Genomic DNA, 23,079 nt, shown 5'->3' with positions numbered 1-23,079 from the left:
GTAGTGATAAATTTTTTTCGGCAGGTGGACTTGCCTAAACTCATCAGGGGTTAAAAGTCAGATATTATCAAGCTTTTATACAGTAACATTTGGGCAAGAGGTCAGTGCAAGTAAATTTTATAATACCTTTATTGGAGCAGTGGTTAAGATTCCTCTGTCAAAGATACATTGATGAGACAAATGGCTGTGACTGGCACTGTGTACTTAAACAATAGAAAGTATTGGCATTGGATACGAAGTGTGTCCATTAACTATCTTTAATTGTGAATTCTAAGATTTGTAGAGTATTTATATACTCAAAATACCTTCAGTGAAATTGAACACTTAGTTGTATGTGTATGTTTGAGAAAAGAAGTTCGTAACCCAAATTAGAGAGTCAAGTAAATCTGTAGACTGGACTACTTGAAAACAGCCACTAGCAATCTGATCTGATGGTTAACTCCTGTGCATTTTAAGAATTCCTGCCAATAACCCACCCCCACCCACCAGGGTGCATTTAAAATGCTTTTTTCTAAAGCCTTTTCACTGGATTTAGAAATGATTCAGGACTGCTCTAGACTATACAATGTAGAGATTGGGCTTTGAGATTCTGGCTTGACCCCCAAGATGTGAATTGCATTTCCATTGTGAGCTCTGTTTTCGTTGAAGCTCTTTTCTGTCAATTTTCAGTGTATTTTTTTTAAACATTTGCTTATTGCTCTAAAGTGACAATAAAAGGAGAAGAAACCTAGATTATTGATCATAAAAGCAGAAGGAATCCTTATTTTTATTTTATGCTGTTTAGAAGCAGATTCTAATTTTGTATACATATGGAGCTGTTAGTGCACTTCTGCGTCTGAAATGTTTGTAGATCACCCTGATCGTTATGTTCAGCATCTTACGGACATTTTCATATCTCAGTATCTTTCTTAGTAGCGCGCCTTAAGTACTACACATTTTGATTTTGCAGTGTAACAAATATAATTTGTCATATATGCCATTCTCTTGGTAGTGTTTTTATATGATACAATTTTACATTTAGATTATTAGTTCACTTTTCCCTCATCTAGTCTAAGAGAAAAGGATATCTTTAAGGATATCCTGTCTTGTTAAATTGCTTTTCACAAATAATGAAAGTCTGGAATTGGACAACTTGCACTGCTCTCAAGGCTCTTCACAAAGACCTTCAGTGTGTCTCTTCAGAAAATATGCCAAAATTTTGTTGATGTGGATCTGGTTCTCTCATGATGTTGCAGTCAAACCGTGAGCTGGGGCTGCTGTCAGCTGAAAGTTTGGCCCAAAGGAACTGCTTCGTTTTCCTGCTCTTGCCTGCTCAGGTGGTTGTTGGGAGGCCTCACAGGGCTGGTTGCAACCAAATAGCTGGCTTGGCAGGGGTGGGGAGGGCACCCAGGGCACCTAGCAGAGAAGCCACAGCCTTGGGAGGTGACATTAAACTTGAGTGCTGAATGTCTTGATTCTCTTATAAAAAAATTTCAGTCTTTGGATAAGTCATTAATAAAATGGTGAGTTAATTGTCATGTGGCCATTTTGTTTTATATAGAAATATCAAATCATTGTGTTCTGCACCTTGAACTAACATAATGTTGTAGATCAGTTATACTTCAATAAAAAGAGAAAAGATGAGTTAGTTTCTTTTCCTTCCTTTTTCACTTTGGGTCAGTTAGTTGTACCATCTTAAGTGCTATAGGCAGTACTCTTAACATTGGCCTCAGTTCAGTTCAGTCGTGTCTGACTCTGCCTCCCCATGGACTTCAGCACGCCAGGCATACCTGGCCATCACCAACTCCCAGAACTTGCTCAGACTCGTATCCATCGTGTCAGTGATACCATCCAACCATCTCATCCTCGGTCATCCCCTTCTCCTCCTGCCCTCAGTCTTTACCAGCATCAGGGTCTTTTCTAATGAGTCAGCTCTTTGCATCAGGTGGCCAAAGTATTGGAGCTTCAGCTTCAGCATCCGTCCTTCCAAGGAATATTCAGGATTGATTTCCTTTAGGAGTGACTGCTTTGATCTCCTTGTAGTCCAAGAGACTCTCAAGAGTCTTCTACAACTCTCTCTCAAGAGTCTTCTTAGATTCAAGGGATTAGATCTGATAGACAAAGCCTGGTCTCTGACTCACAATCTGTGTCATTAGTCACAGTGGGTTTGGGTAGTGGTGGAACAGTAGTCAACACTTATGGAGCTCTTAATATGTGCTGAGATATGGTTTTGAGAAAGTGAAGTATAGGGGCAAGTGCCCAGAGAAGTAATTTACTCAGTGTCACTTAATGAGTAAATGCCACTGCTGTGGTTCCAAGTCGGCATCCCTGAATTTAGGCACAAGTCTGTACAAATAATTGATAAGGAGGCCAAGGCCTGAAATTATTTGTTGGCCTTTGTATTAACATTTCAAATGTTCAAGGTCTCTTATTCTGTTTACTGCAATCACCGTAACTCAACTGCAAAAATTGTTTCTTCATCTGTCATATTTATCTTTTTAAGGTTGTAGATAAATAAGGATCCTTTGTCTCTGGAGCATTTGTCTTTGCCCTGGTTTTCCCTCTACAGCTCTCTCCCATTTATTAGTATTATGGGAAATATTTGATGTAATAACAGATTAATCTACATTCAAGAGTTTTTAAATAAGTTTTCCTTATTGAATCTCCCCCAGTCTGAAGGGAGTTTAGCAGTTGTGTCATAGGCTTCATAGTTGCTTATTTTGGGGTTAGATTCTTGGGCTGTTTTTGTACATTTGTACATCCTGCTTTGTGTGTGCCTGTGTGTCCATGCAACTGTGTGGCATGAGGGGCCATGGGGTCTTGTTCCCCCTCAGTGGAAGCACAGTTTTAACCACTGAACTGCCAGGGAGTCCCTGCGTTTTTATATTTAGCATTATTATTAGTGTTTCTACTGAGGTGTGTATAAGCTAAATTTTACCTTAAATTACTAAGGAAAATAGTGTTTCCTAATTTATAACAAATTTTTAGTTGATATACCCTACAAACATATTTCTTACAACTGTTATGTATGATATGACTGTCACACATTAGGAAGTTTGTGTATGATATGATTTTAAAGCAGTAATTTATTTTCTTATTTATTTTGTAACCTGAATATCACGGTTATTAAACACTCGTTCTAAAATTTTGTTCATGAAGGTTAATTACAATAGAGACTTATGTAACATTGATGAACCATTTCCAACTTCTTATCTTGTATTGAGAAAATGCATACTGCTTAAAATGCCAGTTTCTGTTTTATATCAGTTTTTCTGAATTCACTCGCAATTCCGTACAGTTAATTCATACTTTAATCATCATAAAGAGAAGGGGTACATATTTTAGCTATGCAGGTCAAGAAGTGACAGTTAGAACTGGACTTGGGACAATAGACTGGTTCCAAATCAGGAAAGAAGTACGTCAAGGCTGTATATTGTCAACCTGCTTATTTAACTTATATGCAGAGTACATCATATGAAATCCTGGGCTGGATGAAGCACAAGCTGAAACCAAGATTGCCAGGAAAAATATAAATAACCTCAGATATGCAGATGATACCACCCTTATGGCAGAAAGTGAATAAGAACTAAAGAGCCAATTAATGAAAGTGAAAAAGGAGAGTGAAAATGTTGGTTTAAAACTCAACATTCAGAAAACTAAGATCATGACATCCAGTCCCATCACTTCATGGCAAATAGATGGATAAACAATGGAAACAGTGACAGACTTAATTTTGGGGTGCTCCAAAATCACTGCAGATGGTGTCTGCAGCCATGAAATTAAAAGATGCTTGCTTCTTGGAAGAAAAGCTATGACCAACCTAGACAGCATATTAACAAGCAGAGACATTACTTTACCAACAAAGGTCCATCTAGTCAAAGCTATGGTTTTTCCAGTGGTCATGTATGGATGTGAGAGTTGGACCATAAAGAAAGCTGATCACCAAAGAATTGATGCTTTTGAACTGTGGTGTTGGAGAAGACTACTCTTGAGAGTCCCTTGGACTGCAAGGAGATCCAACCAGTCCATCCTAAAGGAGATCAGCCCTGGGTGTTCATTGGAAGGACTGATGTTGAAACTGAAACTCCAATACTTTGGTCACCTGATGTGTAGAACTGACTCATTTGCAAAGACCCTGATGCTGGGAAAGATTGAAGGCAGGAGGAGAAGGGGACGACAGAGGATGAGATGGTTGGATGGCATCACCGGCGTGATGGACGTGAGTTTGAGCAAGCTCTGGGAGTTGGTGCTGGACAGGGAAGCCTGGCGTGCTGAAGTCCATGGGGTCGCAAAGCGTTGGACACGACTGAGTGAACTGACTGATTTTAGCTGATGGTTCAATACTTTATCATAGTAGGAAGAGCACAGTGTTTAGAATGTAGCAGAGCTTGATTCTAATCCTGACTAATGCTTCCATTCTGGGTGATGCTGGACTAGTGTGTATAACAACCCCCCACCCCCCACCACCACTACCAGCACCACTACCAGTCTTTCAGTAGAAATGATGATAGAGCATCCCAGTGTTGTTTGCCTTAGATGGCATCATAAACAAGAGTCTAGAATGGCCCCTGAGCAGGTTTTTCACTTATTTTCCCCTTTAACTTGCTGTTCAGAGTTTGTTTCTGAGCATCTGGGGTCACACCCATATGCATTATCCAGACCTGCAACAGAGCCTCTCTCCTCTGCCCCAGTGGTTGGAGCTGGTCTCCACCTGCTCTGGGATTGCCTGTTCATCCAGAGAGCTCCTTGCACCACCACACCTTTGGAATGAGTAAGAGACAGGTTGAAAAATGGCATTCTTTTTTATTGTGGAAATTCTCAAGCATAAAGTAATTTTAAAGAATAATATGGGGAATCCCAGAATTTTGTCTATTTTAGCATCATTGAATAATTACATTTTCTTTTATTTATTATATATGTATGTGATGTATATACATTTTTCTTATGCTTCATTATTTAAAAAGCAGTTAAAACATCATGACATTTACAGCAGACATCTAAGAAAAAGTACATTCTCCTGTTACATAACCATATCATTGTGTTACACTGAAGAAAATGAATTATTCCATAATGTCATCTAAATTTCCTTTACATTTATCTAATTGTCTTAAGAAATGACTTTATTTACGCTTTTCCTTTTTAAATTTAAGGCAATTAGCATTTGCTATTACATTGGTTTTTATGCTTCTTTAATCCTTATTTTTTAAAATTTTTATTGTTTGGGCCACACCATATGGCTTATAGGATCTTAGTTCTCTGACCAGGGTTGCAACTGGGCCACAGCCATGAAAACGCTGAGTCCTAGCCATTGGACCACCAGGGAGATCCCTTTCCCATCTTTGGTTAGATTTATTCCTCAGTATCTATCTATCTATCTCTCTCTCTCTCTCTCTCTCTTTTTTTTTTTTAGGATTATGTCTTTGTGATTTATCTTTCTTTAAGATTTATTTAGTTTTTGGTTGTGCTGGGTTTCCGTTCCTTCACACAGCTTTCTCTTGTTGCTCCAAATGGAGGCTTCTCATTGTGGTAGCTTCTTTTGTTGCGGAACTTGGGCTCTAGGTGCTTGGGCTTAATTGCTCCGTGGCATGTGGGGTCTTCCCAGACCAGGGATTGAACCTGTATCTCCTGTATTGGCAGGTGGATTCTTTTCCACCGAGCCACCAGGGTAGTCCAAAGTATCATTATATTGTTAAGATTTCAGTTTCTCATTGTTTTTTGCTGGTATCTAGAAATAACAGTTATTACATCTTGAGCTTATATCCTCCTATTCTCTTTACTCAGTAGTTTTAGTAACCTTTTTGTAGACTCCTTTACCTTTTCCTATTGCCATTCAAGTTGTCTATGAACAGAGATACATTACTGAACCCCCAAGCAAGTTCATGTGCTCAACCCCACAGTGAGACCAAACAGACTGAACCATCAGAGTTTCAAGTAGAGAAAGGTTTATTGCAGGGCCGAGCAGGGAGACTTCAGGTGGCTTGTGCTTCCGAAAACCCCTAACTCCTTGAGGGATTTCAGCAAAGCATATATTTAAAGGCAGGACTGTCCCAAGGTATATGATCTCCTCATGCCCAGTTCTGTGGTTGGTTGATGGTGACCACGCCTTAGGCACCAGTAAGTCTGGGGGCTACCTGCTCTTGATCATCAAGTAGTTAATTTCTGACATTTGGTGGTGGTTTTAGCATCTGAGAAACTTAGGTATATGCTTGAGGTACTATTATCTGGGTACTTCAGAGAAGAGTTGTGGCACAGGATATAGGGGAGGGGTCTGCCCCAGGAAGGCCCCATAAGGGCTTCTTTGGTTACAGATAGTTTTACATCTTCCTTTCCGTTTATTTTGCCCAGTTGTACTGACCAGAGCTTCCAGGCCAGTGTAGAATAAAAGTAGGGAGAGTAGTCTCACTTACCTTGTTCCTGATTTTAGCAGTTAAAGCATTCATTCTTTCACAGTTAGGACTCATGTTATCTGTAGATTTTTCATAGATGTTCTTTTTATCCTGCTTTGTTGAGAATTTTCATCAGGAATGCATGTTGAATATCGTGAAGTATTTTTCGTGTGCTTGCTGATCTGATATATAGTTTTTGCTCTTTTGGTGTGTTATTTGTGGTGAATTACATCTATTGATTTTTGAATATTAAACAGCTTTTAATTCCTAGAGTACTCCCTACTTGGTCATGATGTGTTATCCTTTTAATATGTTACTTAATTATCAGAGAGCTAAGAAACTAGGGTCAGTGAAAAAAAATTATACTTAATATTTTTTGCTAGAAAATAGTTTGCTGAAAATTCTTCCAGGCTTTTGTCTAAGAGAGTTCTGAACTTCTGATTTACTGTTCAAATTGAACTAGTCTTGTGCTCAGCAAGGAAAAGGGAGTCATCTTTATCCTGGCCAACAGTTTGCCCCAGATAGCTGAGAAGGATAGTTTCAGAATTGTTTCCTTTGAAGCCTTCCTAGTAAATGGTACAGGTAGAGCTTTATAGTTTTTTGGGTGTGCTTGGGAGATAGGAATCAGAGTGGACTTAAAAATTGCTTAACAATCCATTCTTGCTCACTTGTATTTGTAATCCAATCTAATATATATTTTTAAAGACTAAAAGGAAAACTTTGGGGAATTCCCTGGAGGTCCAGTGGTTAGGACTTTCACTGCCAAGGGCTGGGTTCGGTCCTTGTTCAGGGAACTTAAGATCCTCCAAGATGTGTGACATGGCCAAGTTTTTTTTTTTTTTTAAAGAAGAATAAAAGGAAAACTTTTAAGTGATGAATGCATGATTTATAATAAATAGTGTAAGTCATGAAGTGCAGTTGTATCAACCAAACCCCTAAGTCAAGGGAGTCGTCCGTTGCTGGGCCCTTTCTGGCTCTCTCTGCTTGATGCCGTCAGCGGGGTCCTTGTATGGCACTGCTATTAACCCGTGCTCCTGCACTGAATGATGGCGAAGAAGCAGAAGGAGGCGGTCTTGTCTAGCCTGTGACTGTTCTCAGGATTCCTTTTGTGTGGACAGTGTTGTGCAGGACACAGGGTTTCTCCTCTGCTAGTAGCCATCGTGGTACGTGTTGTTTGCTCATTGCAGGGAATTGGAGCAGAGAACTCATTTTCTGTTAATTCCCTGGATGCCGAAGCAGTTGGTGAGGTCTGCTGTGCGGAGATGTGCTCCACTCTCTTGGCAGCCTGAGAGTTACCATTCTGTGAGAAGAGACTGAAACATGTTTGGAAAGACTGTTGCTTCCTGTAGAAATCAGGAAATTAGGATTTGAGAATACATGGACTCAGTTTTGAAATTATGTACATCAATTTTCAAAATAAAAATTAGGATCAGAGCTAAGATTTTGTATGCTGTGTGGCAAGGCCAAAGAGAAAAAAAAAAAATAGGTTTTATATTTTTGTTGTAAGATTTACTTTTATGCCCCTCTTGTTTAGTTGGCCTTTTTTTTTTTTTTTTTTTTGCATAGTATTCTTAGTGTGAGGGCTCCTGAGATAATTGGACTACGCTAGTAATTTCTTCAACTTTCAGTCCTATCGAGAAAAGGAACAGCTGCGCTTCTGCTGTGATTACACTGGAAATAGTTCCCGTTGATTGTAGCTCACATGTACACACCCTGGCTGTCAGGAATTCAAATCTGAAACATGCAGTAGTGGTACAGGTTTCTTCTCTTTACACATAGTTAAATTAGTTTTAAATTTAGAACCTTTTATGTTAGCTATAATATGCAATTAAATGGTAAATAGCTTTCAATTAAGCTATCAAATGTTTCTGTGTAGTAAGACTGGGAAACGGTCCTCTGGGTATTAAAAATGGAATGCATTTCTTACTGGTGAACAAAGCATGCTTTGGAGTCATACCCGACTTCCAGCCCTGAACCAACTACTTATGGTCCCTGAGACTTTTGTCCAGTTCAGCAGTGTAGAAATTACACCCTCTGCCCTGAGTGGTTGTAAGAAACAGTAGACATCAGTGTTTCCTAAATACTTTGTGCTGCGAAATGTATCTAGTTTCTTGATGAAATGGTTTTGTGTCTGAAATTTGTAGCATCTTCTGTGCTCTTGGAGGTTCCCAATGTGTGTTAAGACACTGGGCTCTGAGAACCCCTTTGGTCAAGAAATCTACTCACTTTGTTCAGCTTAGCATTTCCCAGACAGAACTTCTCCTCCCTTCCTCCTTCCTCACCCCTGCTTGCTTACTTTGTGGAAGGTCTGCAACATGTTTCAGTTTACTTTTGTTTCATTGGATCATGATTTTGAAAATACAGTGCTTAGCACAGTATCCCTAGTTTACCTGAATAGTATTCAATTTCTTTTCCTCCTTTTCATTGTTAATTTGAATGATTTAAACATTGTTGTGAACTCAGAGCCCACTTGAATTTGGTGTAGCCTTGTATAAGTAATAAGCCATGTTTTCCTCCAGTTTTATTGAAATAGAATTGACTTAAGCACTGTGTGAGTTTAAGCAGTACAGCCTAATGACTTAACATGTATATATTGAGAAATGATAACCACAATAAATTTAGTTACCCATTCATTCATTTAATAATTTATTATGTTTTATTCCTAGTTTATTATCTTTCATTTCAGTTCTTCTTTTGCCACAAATGTTGTTAGAGACTTTGAAAGTTCTTAGAAAGTTCTTATCTAGTTAAATTCCTGCTTTAATAATTCAATACAATTTAAATAACGATAACATTTATAATATTTCTTGAACTGCTACTCCTGGCCCTCTGACAGATTATTGAGGTTTAGATGCTTCCTGTTTTGAGCACGAACAGTAGGCATGAACCATCCTTACCTTTCTTGAGGGATTTGTAAGAATTCTGAAGACTTAAAAAATGAGAGCATCCTTTCAATTAAAAAAGAAGTAGATATTAAAGAATAAAATGTAGAAAAGTATTTTTTTTTTTTAGGAAAAAATTGGAAAAGATAGAGGAAAAAAATAAAATAGAGATAAAAAGAATAAAAGAGTAATTTTATAATCCAGAGATGTTTGCTGCTAAATATCTTTATCTTTCCAGACTTTTTCTTGTGTGTTTCATTCACCAAAATGGTATCATATGAGGCATGCTTCTTTGTACCCTGGTCATCTTATTTGCAGTGCGAAGTGAGGCCATGTAGATGCCTATGAAGCATTGTTACCTCCCCAAGCCTACCTTAGCACGGAGTACTCTCTCTTGCTCTCCAACCTGTTTCCTGGCAGGAGCTTGAGGTTGAGGATAAGTGGTGAGAGGAGCACGTTCTTTGGGTGGGTAAATTGTCATATATCATATACTTCCTTATTGGTATGCAGAACTATGCAGAGTACACATCCTTTGTTTTGGTGAGTTGTGTTACACTGACCCCAGGAGATTTGCATTTAACTTACTGGTTAGAAATGTCCAGAGTTGGAATATACATAATATGTGCACCTAGACTTTAAAACCTCCAGTTACTGTTATGGTGTGTTGGGCTGGTTCATTGCTTTTTTAAGGTAAATTTTTAAAAAATGAAGAAGCCTAAAAGAAAGACATAGGGCATTTTTCTCTTGATGAAAGATGCTCTTGAAAAAATGTTATATTATTAAACATGTTTCACATCCAGTTTTACTATTTAGAGATTTATTTACTGGTATGAAGAACTGATAAAGAAAAAGAGTTTCTATTACTATTTTTCTGAAAAAAAAAAATTTTTCAAACAATCATAGGTGGCTATCATCCAGTGAAAATTGGAGACCTCTTCAATGGCCGGTACCATGTAATCAGGAAGCTAGGATGGGGCCACTTCTCTACTGTCTGGCTGTGCTGGGATATGCAGTAAGTGCTCCTTGTCATGTGTGCTGTTGATTCCTGATTTGGTTCAACATCTTTATTTTATAACAAGCTATTTAAATATTAACTTTCTTCTGCTTTTATATCTGAGACTTATTCTTTGTAATTTCACCACACTTGAGTCATATAGTAATTCATCCATACCAGAAAAACATTTCAAATGTAAAATAATAACATATAGACCTTTCAAATTAGTGGGTTTTGACTTTCTTTTTTTTTAAAGCTATGATCCATAATATGAAACTGCCTTCTTAAAGTACACATACTCATGTGTAGTGTGTGTGAATTGAAATAAAAGTGTTTTAAAATAATACTTGATCTTGACCATACGTGATGATGAACTCTGATATTTATCAGTGTGCCATATTTTTATGAGGACAGAACACAAACAAAAAGCAAAAAAGATCTACTTATGAAGCCACTGCTTAACTGTGGCCCCACAATTTGAAAAGTACTATTTTAAAGGAAAGTATTAAAAGTTTCTATTAATTAGAGCTTATTAGAGTTCATTATAATGTTTGGTTTATTAGTTGTTAACACTTCTGCTGTTAATATTTTTTTAAATGCATTTTTTCAAAGGGGAAAAAGATTTGTTGCAATGAAAGTTGTAAAAAGTGCCCAGCATTATACGGAGACAGCCTTGGATGAAATAAAATTGCTCAAATGTGTAAGTACTACAAATATGTGAATGATATAAGAAAGGTTAATGACATAATTTTACAGAGGAATTTTTCTGAATTTTACTAAATTAATTGAATTTATTATTTATAAATTCAAATACTGAATCTTTCATTTAAAAAAATTTTTCTTTTATTAAAATAGTTTTGGCTGGTATAGTGGAAATCACTTTCAGTCTTAAACACTTGTGTTCTTAACTTTGTTTTTCTTTTTCTAGGTTCGAGAAAGTGATCCCAGTGACCCAAATAAAGACATGGTAGTGCAGCTTATAGATGACTTCAAGATTTCAGGCATGAATGGAATACGTATCCTTTCTGACAGTTCTGTTGCTTCCTAATGGCTGAATTAATATTCTAGTTTTTCTTTTCAATTTTAAAAAATGTAAATATTTCAAGCCCTTATAAACGTACATCTGCTCTGCTTTAACACTCTCCACATGAAACCTCTAGTGTCACCGTATTATATGATTCTAGAAAGATGAAAGCTGCTTAATTATAAGATGAGTTGTTCCTTTTCCTTTTTTAATATGGAGGCCTTACTTCTAGTTTTGGAGAAGAAATGTGTCTTACAAGTGAAGCAGGGGCATCTCATGACCTCTTTTTTCCTTTGGAGAATATCATTTTTAACTATGCTTCTGGTCAGTTGTTTGCATGCTTAGTAGCTTTGGAGGTGAGGCTCAGCAGGGTGAATGGGTGTGGAAGGAGTTATTTTCTCTTTCTGCCTGGGACATTACTAAAGGGTAGCCCAGGAGTGGCAGTGACATCGGAGTAACCTGTAGTTTAGTGTCGTTGGCACAAGTGGAGGGAAGAAATAATGTCTTTAGTTTCCAAAATGCTGTTTCCGTATTTTAGTGTTGGATCCTCTGAGTTAGCTCTTTGTGTGATTGACCTAGGCAATGCCTTCATTTCCCAAGGTTCAGGAATACTGGACTGCGAATTTATAGTCCTTTGAGGGCCAGGAATGTGTCAAGAGCCAGGGTCTTTTCCTCCTTCCTGACCTTTTATTCTTCCATTTATCATCTTTGGAACAGATCCAGCATTTTGATGTTTGACCTGTTGAAGCTTCAGAAACCTGAGGGCAAACTTCTCCCAGCTTTCACCCCAGAATGACATCCTGTTTGTGCATCTGCTAAGTCCTGATTCCTCCGGGAAGCACTCCCCTCACACCTGGTGATTTGAGGAGGTTTTTGTATTTCTTATAGGGATTGGATTCGAGGACACTGGCAAATTCTGGTGACTGCTAATGTTGCCTCTTCTTTGCCTTAAGATCCTTTCTGTTAACTGCAGGGTGCATTTTCCTTCTTGATAGATGGAAAGATGGAACTGGTCCTCTGTCCTGCTCTCCAAGTGAGCCTGTTTATGGTAGGGGGGGCAGCCCTTGCTCTTGCATCACATTTGGAATGTTGTTAAAACAGCTGATAGAGAGAGGGTTTCTTTGGAGGAAACACCTAATTTGTAGGTCAGTGGAGTTGATTTTTTGATATATATACTCCATTGGCTTTCATTGCTTTGCGAATACTCTGGTGATAATTTAGAAACCTTGGGCTTTGGCTCTATGTCTGCTATTAAGTTTAGACTTTAATTTCCATTTTTTTTTTTAAATGAGTTTGGAAAATAGTAAGGAACTTCTCACTTTAGATCATCTATGCATAAGTCTGTAGCACATTTGTTTTCCAGTATTGTAGGAATATTTTTCTTATTTTTATTAAAGATATTTAAAGCAATAGTTACTATGATGATGTGCTTTAATAGATCTAGAGATTACATAAAATATTAAATGACCTTTTTATAGTCCATATATAGGCCCTAAAGGGTTTCAGAGCCATTCATTTCTGAGTGAATGACATGTTTATATTTACATTAGAGACTTTGATGGGGCGTAGTTCTGGAGGGCCAGTGGTTGACTAGAATTTCTACTTTTATAAAAAAATGACAACAGATTCCTGAGACTTCATTATTATAGGTTGCTCTTATGACTATGCCATGTCCTAAATTGTGATCATACATTTTTTAAAACTTAAATAATTAAAATTTTGATCTAGTGACCCAGTGAAAGATACTATTGAAGGAAAAGGTTAAATGTCTTCACTGTGTTTGGTAAATTTCTGTTTTATAAAATATTTTATGTGATGATTGGATAGAAATTTAGGTAGGCAGGCAGGACACTTAAGAGGGGCAAGTTCTCTTGTTCTTTCCCTCATGGGTTCTGTGAGGTTTTAGTCTTGCTGATTTTCATTAAGGCTTATTGTCAGGAGGGGTGTGCTGGACGGAGGAAGACCACAGGTAAGTATTGTGTCAAGTCATGACTCTGCCGCCTTTACCCTGTGTCAGGCAGGAAGGGTATGAGACTCGCTGAGGTTTACTTGCCTCATTCCCCCCCATTGTTATGTTAGTTAGTTAGTGAAGTTGCTCAGTCGTGTCCGACTCTTTGCAACCCCATGGACTGTAGCCTACCAGGCTCCTCTGTCCATGGGATTTTCCAGGCAAGAATACTGGAGTGGGTTGCCATTGCCTTCTCCAGGGAATCTTCCTGACCGAGGGATCGAACCCGGGTCTCCCGCATTGTAGGCAGATGCTTTACCGTCTGAGCCACCAGGGAAAGCCCCATTGTTATGAGTGCACGTTAAATCCTATATGGTACATAGTAAGTATACTTAGTAAATGTTAGATTTTTCTGTTTGGGTGAGAAACAGTAAGTGGCCATTTTTTTCTTTTTAAATTTTTTATCTTGGCTGCACTCTGTCTTCGTTGTGATCTGCGGGCTCTAGTTTTGGTGCACCGGCTTAGTTGCGGCATGAGGGATCTTAGTTCCTGGACCACGGAGCGAACCTGTGCCCCCTGAATTGGGAGCATGGAGTCTTATCCACTGGACCACCAAGGAGGTTCCACACTTTTGGTATTATTGATAGTATTGATGTTACACTTTATAAAGAACTAATTCTTTTGCCAAGTGCCACAGTGATTCTGCTTTCAGTAATTGTGTCACTCCAGGAATTGCATCCAGAAATGATCCTTAACCCTGTCCCAGATGTCTGCATGGTCTTCGAAGTGCTTGGCCATCATCTCCTAAAGTGGATCATAAAATCCAACTACCAAGGCCTCCCAGTACGTTGTGTGAAGAGCATCATTAGACAGGTGAGACTTATGACCGCAGGCCCCATCCTCTAATACCTACTGGCCAGCCTTTCAACACAAATTACTGTTTGTTTGTTTTAAAATATTTATTTTTTTTAGCTGTGTTGGGTTTCAGTTGAGGCACCCAGGCTTAAATAGCCCCAAGGCACGTGGGATCTTAGTTCCCCAACCAGGCATTGAGCTGGCATTTCCTGCATTGGAAGGCAGATTCTTAACCTCTGGACTAATAGGGAAGTCCCAAATTACTGTTTTGTTTTGTTTTAAATAAAAGTAAAAAATACGTACACAGACACATATCCCCCATTTTAAAGATACATATATTACAGTGCTTAACACTATGAACTTGTTAAATCAATTTTATATTGATATTTACCTAATGATAAGCTATTCTGTCTTATGAAGAGAGTAATATGTAAATGTCAAACACACGTTTCTTTTGGCATCTGAATTTTTTTTCACTTAAATGATGCACTAAAATAAGAAATCGTTTTATCCAATAGCATTTACAAAATGTTCCACTTAGAAGATAACACAGATAAACATGTAATGTGTTGTTTTCATTTGCTATTTCTTAGTATTTGGATGAAGGGTAAATGAAAGATAATCTAAGGAATTTTTAAGTTATATAGGGAGTATTTGTACTTTTGCCTTGACAAAAGAAAAAGACCCTTCAGTTAGGATCTGTTTGAGTGATGATACTTAAGCAGATGTTTATAGAAATGGAAGTATCCATATATGGAAGATCTCCTTCTGATTAGAAATGCTTCCCAGATTCAGTTTTCTGCATGGAACATACCAGTCTTTGACTCATTGTCCTGAGAGCCTAAGGTGGGAAAGTTGTGGATATGTCTTATTCTGGATTACTTATTCTGATATAATGGATAATATCTGTGGATATTTCTGCAGTGTAAGTAATATCAAGGAGGTTGCTTGGTTTACTTGAGAAGAGGACTGGGTGGTTTGGTTCTCTTTTTTTGGTCCCAGAGCCTAAAACTTGAGCTAGATCTGCCTGAAGATTCTGTACCTGAAATATAGACCTTGATCCAGAATTCTTAAATATGAAAAGAATCAGGGAATGATTCACAGTTAAGGAATTGTGAATTTTAAGATCTGAGTGTCTGAAGAAGAAGCTTCCTGACAGTTGTAGAGGTATTTGCATGTTGGCATATGTGTGTAGGTTTTTAAATTTTTAAAAAAATTTTTTTTTTTTTTTTTTAAATTTTTAAAAAAATTTGAAGCTGAATTTGTTTTGTTAAAAGCACCCTGGATATTGCTTTTGAAATTGTGTGTAGGTCACTCTGTTTATTCAGTATGTTGTTCATCTCTTTATTTACCTTTGTCTTTTTTGTACTGCAAATTGGCAGCTTCTCTTCTAACACTGTCGATGGTACTTGAGAAGAGGGGCTACGCTGGCCTCCCCGGGGAGGACTGTGCTCCCACACTGGAGTGTGCGTGCACGTGTGCCTAGTGTGGATCCATGGGGAGCTTTTGTTTAATATATCTGTTCCCTTGTAGGTTTTAGATAGTAGCATTTTAACTCATTATTTTAACATGCCTAACATCTCAAGTGAAAAAAAATAACTTTCCTTTGATTTAGAAGACGATTTATGTTAAGGGAAAATGTTAATTGGAATTTTTTGATCCCCGAATGTCGCTTTGGTATACGTAATTATTAGTGTCAAATCTAAACTTTAAAAAAAAAGAATCTAGTTAAAATTTTGAAAAAATTTGTTATCTAATGTAAATTTTCTACTTTATCTCTGATAAATCCTGGAAATATTGAAAGATTTACATATTTTTTATCTTGATGGAAGGAAAATGCCCATTTATTTTTCTTGTAGTTAAATTTAAAATTAAGAAAAAATGCACAGTAAGAAACAACTTATTATTTATGACAATTCTTATTTCTAAATATGAAGTTAAGAAAGCATGTGTGTATAGTTCTTTAAATTGGAGTATAATTGCCTTACAATGTTACATTAGTTTCTGCTGTACAACAACCCAGAATCAGCTCTGCATATACATATATCTCCTCCCTGCTGAACCTCTCTCCCACCCCTCTAGGTCATTTTAGTGCCCCGGACTGAGCTCCCTGTGCTATACGGCTATATAGCTAGCTTCCCACTAGCTATCTTACACATCCAGTGTATAATGTCAGTGCTACTCTCTCGATTCATCCCACCCTCTACATCCCCCACTGTGTCCACAAGTCCATTCTCTACATCTACATCTCTGTTCTTGCCCTGCAAATAAGTTCATCAGTGCCACTTTTATAGATTCCGTATATATGCATTAATATACAATATTTGTCTTTCTCTTTCTGACTTATTTCACTGTGTATAACAGACTATAGGTCCATCCACATCACTGCAAATGACTTAGTTACCTTCCTTTTTATTGCTGAATATGTACATCTTCTTCATCCACTCATCTGTCGATGGGTATCTAGGCTGTGTCCACGTCCTGGCTATTATAAGCAGTGCTGCTATGCACATTGCAGTACAGGTTTTACATATTTTAACGAAGGTCATAATTTCAGAAGTAACAGCTTGAATGTATATCACGCAGGTTCTGTCATCCCCTACTGTTGCCTTAGGTGTCACTACAACTTAAGCTTGGCAGTGTTGGGAGAAGATGAATTAGCAGAGGAACCGTCAATATTTATTTTGTATTCCAGAACGGAAAACCAAAATCTTGCCATTCTTAGCTAATAAAAATGTTTCTAAATCTAAATAAGATGTTCTTAAAGTGTATTGAAACTTTAATGCATACTTACTGAACAAATGATTTCATGAATGCAATCCTCACTTTAATTTATGTACACTGCTCCTTAGAGAGTAAGAACTTATGTAGTATTTTATTGGTCTAGAATAATTTCAAGATGAAATTTTGATTTTATGTGGTCTGCACTTAGTTCTTATAGGCATTGTTAATAGAAGCTTTGTTTTTCTTTAATTTGATCCCATCTTCAATTTTCTTTTAAGAAAAATACCATGAAATCTGGATTTTTTTTTTCCCCCTCTAAACTTATAAATAACTCTCAAAGTAGTACATTGTTATATATCCCAGATAATAATCTCTCTGCCTGAATTTCCTTTCATTCTCTTTGAGTCATCCTCTGGGTTCAGTACTTTTGATTCCTGGGTAATACCGGGAAGATCCTTTATTAATAGACCCACTCAGCTCTGTTACTCCGCAGGATACAACAGAGTGGGCCACCTTTCTAATATTCTCTCACTGTGCGGCCTCCTTCACCTCTGAAGTCCAGTGCAGCTAACAGTGTTTCACTCATCGCTGTTGCACCCATCCCTCTCCCCTGGTCACCTAGCTACTGATCCCTTCTGGCCATGTATGTTTCTCGTGGTATTCCTTTTGTTTCCAGCACCACCTTTCTTAGTGGTCCTTATCACCTCACCTTTTCACTTCAGTTTATTCTGTTGACAGTTATTTTCCTCAGTAAAACTTTGCTTTAATAATTCATATCCTTATGTAGAAACCTTTAGTGGCATTCTGTTGCGTGTTCTGGAAGATCAATATTGTTGACTTTCGTGAAGCAATGTATATAGTGATGTAGAACTTGGGTGTTGGTGTTAAATATAGTTCTGTGTGTCCTCAGGTTCTGAATCCATGGATTCCACCAACCATGGATTGTAAATATTGAGGAGAAAAATTTGAGAATGTCCCAAAAAACAAATTTGAATTTGCTGTGCAGACAACTATTACATAACATTTACATTTTATTTACAACTATTTATGTAGTATTTACATTGTGTAAAATACTGTAGGTAATCTAGAGATGATGTAAAGTATGTGGGAGGGTGTGTGTAGATTACATGCAAATACTGCTGCCCTTTCATTATAAGGGACTTGAGCGTCTGGGGCTCTTGGTATCCACAGGGGAGGGTGGATGTCCTGGAACCAAACCCCTGTAGATTCTGAGGGACAACTGTATACGCTACTCCAGCTCTTAACTTTGGCCAAGTTACATAGTCTTTTTAAGTCATAGTTTCATTATGAATAAGATGAGAATAATAATGGTACCATCATTATTATTGTTACAGTACAAAGGGATATTGCTATAATAATTACGAATATTTGTTCAGTGCTTACGATGTGCAAAGCATAATTTTAAGTACTTTGTAAATTTTAATGCATTGAATCCTCATAATAAGCCTATGATATAGGTTTTTTGTGTACTTTTTCTTTTCCTTTTTTCTTTTTTTTAGTGGAAGTGGAACTACAGTTAAGTAATTTAGCCTTAGTCAAGAAACAACCAGTGTGTATGGTGGAGCAGGAATTCAAACCCAGGTAGTGTGGGTTTGGAGTGTATGTGTTTACCATTTTTCCAAGCAACAAATAATATCTTTGGACTTGTACATAGCTCGTGTCCAATAAACGTTAAATCATGGCTCTTCTTATGAACCTGTTTAAGGTCTTCTACCATCTGATGAAAGTCCATGGTTCCCTTACAAACCCTGAATCAGCTCTTATCCCCTGGCAGGTAAATCTTTCCTTATTGATTAATTAATTAATCATTTTTTAAATAGAGATTTGTTAGTGTCCTTCCGGTACACAGTTTCCTTTCTAGAATCACCCAAATTAGGGTTATCTTATGAATATTCAGAGATGTTCCAAGCATTTATAAACACACGCTGCTTTACCAGGATTTTTGTACATGATTTTTTACTACTTTTCTCTAGGTTATTTAGAGAAAGTGCTTACTTTGCCATTTTTTTAAGCACCACATCTTTGATTCATTTCTTTTGTCCTAGGCTGTAGAAAATAACCGTTCTTTCTTTTCTACCATGTTTATAAAGATGCAACCAAAATTCCACTTCTATGACAAGGCTTCCCATACTCGCCCATTAAGAGTGGTATTTCTTCCCTCCCCAGGGAAGGATGGCTGAAGCCTGCACTTGGTTCTTTCTTAATGATTGCAGAGCTTTATAATGTAAGCTATAATGTTTCTCACCCCTGACACTATTGACATTTTGGACTGGATAGTCCTTTTTTTTTTTAATTTCATGGCTGCAGTCACCATCTGCAGTGATTTTGGAGCCCAAAAAAATAAAGTCTGACACTGTTTTCACTGTCTCCCCATCTATTTCCCATGAAGTGATGGGGTCAGATGCCATGATCTTAGTTTTCTGAATGTTGAGCTTAAAGCCAACTTTTTCACTCTCCTCTTTCACTTTCATCAAGAGGCTTTTTAAAGTTCACCTTCACTTTCTGCCATAAGGGTGGTGTTATCTGCATATCTGAGGTTATTGATATTTCTCCCGGCAATCTTAATTCCAGCTTGTGCTTCTTCCAGCCCAGCGTTTCTCATGATGTACTCTGCATGTAAGTTAAATAAGCAGGGTGACAATATACAGCCTTGACGTACTCCTTTTCCTATTTGGAACCAGTCTGTTGTCCCATGTCCAGTTCTAACTGTTGCTTCCTGACCTGCATACAGGTTTCTCAAGAGCCAGGTCAGGTGGTCTGCTATTCCCATCTCCTTCAGAATTTCCCACAGTTTATTGTGACCCACATAGTCAAAGGCTTTGGCATAGTCAATAAAGCAGAAATTGATGTTTTTCTGGAACTCTCTTGCTTTTTCGTTGATCCGGCGGATGTTGGCAATTTGATCTCTGGTTCCTCTGCCTGTCCTAAAACCAGCTTGAACATCTGGAAGTTCATGGTTCACATATTGCTGAAGCCTGGCTTGGAGAATTTTGAGCATTACTTTGCTGGCGCGTGAGATGAGTGCAATTGTGTGGTAGTTTGAGCATTCTTTGGGATTGCTTTTCTTAGGGATTGGAATGAAAACTGACCTTTTCCAGTCCTGTGGCCACTGCTGAGTTTTCTAAATTTGCTGGCATATTGAGTGCAGCACTTTCACAGCATTATCTTTCAGGATTTGAAATAGCTCAACTGGAATTCCATCACCTCCACTTGCTTTGTTCGTAGTGATGCTTTCTAAGGCCCACTTGACTTCACATTCCAGGATGTCTGGCTCTAGGTGAGTGATCACACCATTGTGATTATCTGGGTCGTGAAGATCTATTTTGTACAGTTCTTCTATGTATTCTTGCCACCTCTTCTTAATGTCTTCTGCTTCTGTTAGGTCCATACCATTTCTGTCCTTTATCGAACCCATCTTTGCGTGAAATATTCCCTTGATATCTCTAATTTTCTTGAAGAGATTTCTAGTCTTTCCCATTCTGTGTTTTCCTCTATTTCTTTGCATTGATCACTGAGGAAGACTTTCTTATCTCTCCTGGCTATTCTTTGGAACTCTGCATTCAAACGGGTATATTTTTCCTTTTCTCCTTTGCTTTTCGCTTCTCTTCTTTTCACAGCTGTTTGTAAGGCCTCCTCACACAACCATTTTTGCCTTTTTACATTTCTTTTCCGTGGGGATGATCTTGATCCCTGTCTCCTGTACAGTGTCACGAACCTCCATGCATAGTTCATCAGGCTGTCTGTCTAGTCCCTTAAATCTATTTCTCACTTCCACTGTATAGTCATAAGGGATTTGATTTAGATCATACTGAATGATCTAGTGGTTTTCCCTTTCTTCAGTTTAAGTCTGAATTTGGCAATAAGGAATTTAAGTCTGAATTTGGCAAAATCACTGCAGATGGTGATTGCAGCCATGAAATTAAAAGATGCTTACTCCTTGGAAGGAAAGTGATGACCAACCTAGATAGCATACTAAAAAGCAGAGACATTACTTTGCCAACAAAGGTCCGTCTGGTCAAGGCTATGGTTTTTCCAGTGGTCATGTATGGATGTGAGAGTTGGACTGTGAAGAAAGCTGAGTGCTGAAAAATTGATGCTTTTGAACTGTGGTGTTGGAGAAGACTCTTGAGAGTCCCTTGGACTGCAAGGAGATCCAACCAGTCCATCCTAAAGGAGATCAGTCCTGGGTGTTCATTGGAAGGACTGATGCTGAAGCTGAAACTCCAGTACTTTGGCCACCTCATGCGAAGAGTTGACTCATTGGACAAAGCTCTGATGCTGGGAGGGATTGGGGGCAGGAGGAGAAGGGTACGACAGAGGATGAGATGGTTGGATGGCATCACCGACTCGATGGACATGGGTATGAGTAAAGTCCGGGAGTTGGTGATGGACAGGGAGGCCTGGTGTGCTGTGATTAATGGGGTCGCAATGACTCGGACATGACTGAGCAACTGAACTGAACTGAAGTCCTTTTTTGGACTGGATAGTGCTGGGGCTTCCCAGGGGGCTCAGACTGTAAAAGTCTACTTGCAATGCAGGAGACCGGAGTTCAATCCCTGGGTCGAGAAGATCCCCTGAAGGGAGTGGCAACCCATTCCAGTATTAGTCACATCCTCATTAGTCACATCAGGATGATAATACGTAATTTGTGGCTTTCTTGTGGAGATGAGTTTGGAGGGATTGCCTATTAAGTTTTTGGCATAGTGACCGGCACAGGGTAGCTGTTCTGTCTGCCCGGCTGCATTGTGAGCACCCTGTGACCCCGACCACGTGTTATGGGTTCCACATCTCTTTGTAGCTTCCTTCATGTTGTAGGCAGTCAGGAATGAGAGGTTATCTTTTCTTAAGTAAGAAATGTATGTTCCTCTTACTGTACAAAGTGGCTGACCTTTCTGTGATCTGATGGGCCTGTAGATAAACGTTCCCACTTAGTTTTGAAATGTCCCAGCATAATTGAATCACTTGCTTTTCCAGGGTTTCCCATACACTATTACCAATCCTTTGATCGTTTTTTAGCTGTCCTCATTTAGTCCTGGTGACCATGTGCAGGGTCGGGAGGGGCCATCCTCTGGTGATGATGGTGAGAACACTCCCTTGCCTCCCTCCAGGCTGCTTCTCTGACCTCAGGTGTTGGGTCTATTCTCCCCCACCCCCAGCTTTCATTTCTTTTTCTTTTAAAATCAGCTTTATTGAAGTCAATTTTATGTTTAGCTTTTATTTCTAAAGCTGAAAGAAGAAATGGTGCTGTGATGGCAGTATTTGTTTGTGGTGCATTGAAGATATACCACAGGTGATGGGGTTCTAAATGCTGTTGCTCTTCTTTAAACACGGCTTTTACTTTCCTATGTAATCGAAAGGGTAGCTGATATTTCACTTTTTAAAACTTTGTGGTTTAATTCATTGCCCTTACCAAAAACCTTGTGAATAAGTGGCAGCTTACCATTAAATGAGGCTTGGTAAGGGCACGGTGACTTTGCTATGATACGCAGGTACAGCATGTAGCCTGGGATTTTTGAATCATCATTACTCTTTCTGTATCATGATTATCACAAACATGGATTATGCTCTTGCAGGCACTCCCTGTTATAAGTGCTGTCTTTGTGTTATGCTGTCTAGTCCTTACCACAGCCTTAGTAGGAGGCTAGCGGTGTCATTACCTCCACCCTGAAGGAGGTATTAAAAGCTTCTCCAGGTTCCGCAGTTACTGTGGGAATCAAGGCTGGAATCCGGATGGTGTGATCCAGAGTCTATGCTCCTGACTGCTGGCTAGTGTTGGTATGGAACGTCTACACAGGAAGATTCGGAAGCATTTTACATTATAGCATGTCTTGTGAAAAGTGTGCATTCATGTTTCTGATGATGGTTTACTTTTACATTAATAGTGCAACCAGCAATTAGATAATTTTAAAGTACATTAGTTAATTGGTGATATGTACTGCAGTGTGTAAGCTAAGGGACTTTCCAAATGCCTTGCTCTTTCAAACCCACCTTCTGGGGGGTGTCTGACTTTGCAGACAAAATGAAGAATCAGGTCCCCACCCAGCAGGCTGTTATCATGAATTTGTCAACACTTATTACTTATTTACCATTTAAATGATCTCACTGGTCCTAGTTACCAATGAATTCATTATGATCAAGCCAATATTGTTCAATTTTTAGAATAGAAAATTGATTGGTAAGCATTTTTATGCTCTTGGATTTGCCCATGTGGTAGTACACATGATTCTCTACTAACCTGAATTCTCCTCCTCAGAGTGCTGGGTATG

General features: G+C 38.4%; 1 protein-coding gene across 14 annotated transcripts in view; it reads left to right on the top strand.

Annotated features, from left to right (window-relative positions):
- Positions 1-23,079, top strand: part of SRPK2 (SRSF protein kinase 2) — a 236,914-nt gene that overhangs the window by 178,328 nt on the left and 35,507 nt on the right. For all 14 annotated transcript variants that reach the window (XM_043872129.1, XM_043872132.1, XM_043872127.1 and 11 more), the window contains 4 exons: positions 10,151-10,259; positions 10,854-10,941; positions 11,170-11,257; positions 13,980-14,086. In XM_043872129.1, coding sequence (XP_043728064.1) covers positions 10,151-10,259; positions 10,854-10,941; positions 11,170-11,257; positions 13,980-14,086 — 392 coding nt within the window. The remainder of the gene's footprint in view (positions 1-10,150; positions 10,260-10,853; positions 10,942-11,169; positions 11,258-13,979; positions 14,087-23,079) is intronic.

This window comes from Cervus elaphus, chromosome 18, assembly GCF_910594005.1.
Source record: "Cervus elaphus chromosome 18, mCerEla1.1, whole genome shotgun sequence".
In the NCBI taxonomy this organism is placed as follows: Eukaryota; Metazoa; Chordata; class Mammalia; order Artiodactyla; family Cervidae; genus Cervus; species Cervus elaphus.
This window is presented reverse-complemented; position numbering and strand designations above follow the sequence as displayed.